The following is a 1,759-nucleotide window of genomic DNA, read 5'->3' on the forward strand; positions in this document are numbered from 1 at the left end:
ATATATAGCTGGGACTCGTTGGTAAAACACTGAAACCAAAAGAAAGAATTAAAGTTTGATCTGATTCTGTGCAAAAAAACTGATGTTTTGACTCAAAAAAGACTTTCTGTTTTAATATTTTTGTCTTGAACTATCGTTTTTTAAAATATCAGCCAAGAAAATTCTGGTGCTATGGAAAACTAAAATGTTTAACACATTTTTTAAATGTCCTAAAATAATCGCTTGACTCCATTTCAGGAAACACAAAGACTTAGCACTTTTATCACAACATTTTTATGTTTTTTGGAAAAAAAATGAGCAAAGTGATTATTTTAGCAAGGTGACGATATTTTATTTTGTGTCACTGTGCAATAATTCACTTTTTAGAATAAGAATGTTCTTTCTCTGCGTTTTATTATGCTGTTCATAGGACGTTCATGTGGCACAGCGTGGGTAATTTTTGTGGTTTTGCAAAAATATGTGGACCAAGGAAAATAGAAACTGCAAAAAAGTTTTAGTGCAGATGGGCTCTTATAGGTGTAGAAAATGCAAAGGTCAAACTCACAGAAAAGAAGCAGTGACCGACGGCGCAAACATGAAGTTTTGTCCTCTATAAATCCCTGTTTTTCTTTGATAAAATCTCAATAAAAAACTCAGCTGTGAACTTCCTGTTGCATTTTTCTATAACACTTCCCTAAATGTTACACATCAAACCTCAAAATAACCAACTAAACTTTTGCAGATGTACTTGGGAACTAGTTCCCATTATGACAATAAAAAGCTTGAGAAACCCTGTTTGATTACTAAAACAGCGGCAGGAGGACGTACTGACACAACAGTTGCATCTAAACACACTTCCCTCCTTCCTTTTAAACTGGGGTTTCTGCAAACACTGTTGAGTAAGTAGTGGAGGATTGTAAGCTAGTGCATTTCACATAAACTGACATGAACTTAAATTTCTGCACCGTGCTGCCATCTAGTGAGTGAAAGAGGAACTGAACAATAAAGAGCCGTTTGCAGCCAACCTGAGAGGTGGTTTTGAAAAACTTTGGAACTTCATTGTTTTATGATCTCTATAAACAGCAGGTTTACAGAGTTACATTTACCTGGCGCGGGGGTCGGCTCAGTGAGTTTTTAGGGCTCTGCAGAGTCTGAGGCTGCTCTCTGTTGGCAGCTGCTGACTGGAGCCTGAAATAAAACAAAATCTTACATTATATTGCTGTTTGTCCACAGCTACATCCTGGTTTGTGGTCAGTCTGACGGTTTGGATGGAGGGACATAAACTGCTCTGACCTGTACGGGTATCGAGGCTGAGCGAGCAGACCTCTGTTCCTGAGGTGCTGGTACAGGTTGCTGCTCAATAAAAGTGGGTTCAGGACAAAGTCCTCCTCCAGCTCAGAGAGACAATCCTGAAGCAGACAGATGTGACAAGTTTCATCTTCACTTTTATCAAATTTAAATTTAATTAATAATTTCCCTCTAATCATCTTCATTCACCAATAAATAACGAGCTGCTTGCAGTTTTCTTTGCTCCAGGTGTCTTTGGATGATTTTTTTTAAATAAAAATGAAGCTTCTCAAACCTGTACAGTCTGCATGGCAGAAGGCGCAGGGTCCTGAGCTGAGGGGGGCAGTGAACAGGGAAGCAGCAGTTCTCTGGACACGACGGGCTTCAGGAGGAGGCTGAGAGACGGGGATGACTGGAGGATGTAGTGAGAGTACACACCTGTTACACACACACACACACACACACACACACACACACACACACACACACACAC

The 1,759-nt window shown here is 39.7% G+C and overlaps 1 protein-coding gene across 1 annotated transcript in view; it reads right to left on the reverse strand.

Annotated features, from left to right (window-relative positions):
• m1ap (meiosis 1 associated protein) overlaps positions 1-1,759 on the reverse strand; it is a gene marked incomplete at its 5' end in the record, with an annotated part of 12,283 nt that overhangs the window by 7,156 nt on the left and 3,368 nt on the right. Inside the window, 3 exon segments of the mRNA XM_014019064.1 lie at positions 1,086-1,167; positions 1,273-1,388; positions 1,562-1,701. Of these exon segments, the coding sequence (XP_013874518.1) occupies positions 1,086-1,167; positions 1,273-1,388; positions 1,562-1,701 (338 nt within the window).

This window comes from Austrofundulus limnaeus, unplaced genomic scaffold (genome assembly GCF_001266775.1).
Source record: "Austrofundulus limnaeus strain Quisiro unplaced genomic scaffold, Austrofundulus_limnaeus-1.0 Scaffold208, whole genome shotgun sequence".
In the NCBI taxonomy this organism is placed as follows: Eukaryota; Metazoa; Chordata; class Actinopteri; order Cyprinodontiformes; family Rivulidae; genus Austrofundulus; species Austrofundulus limnaeus.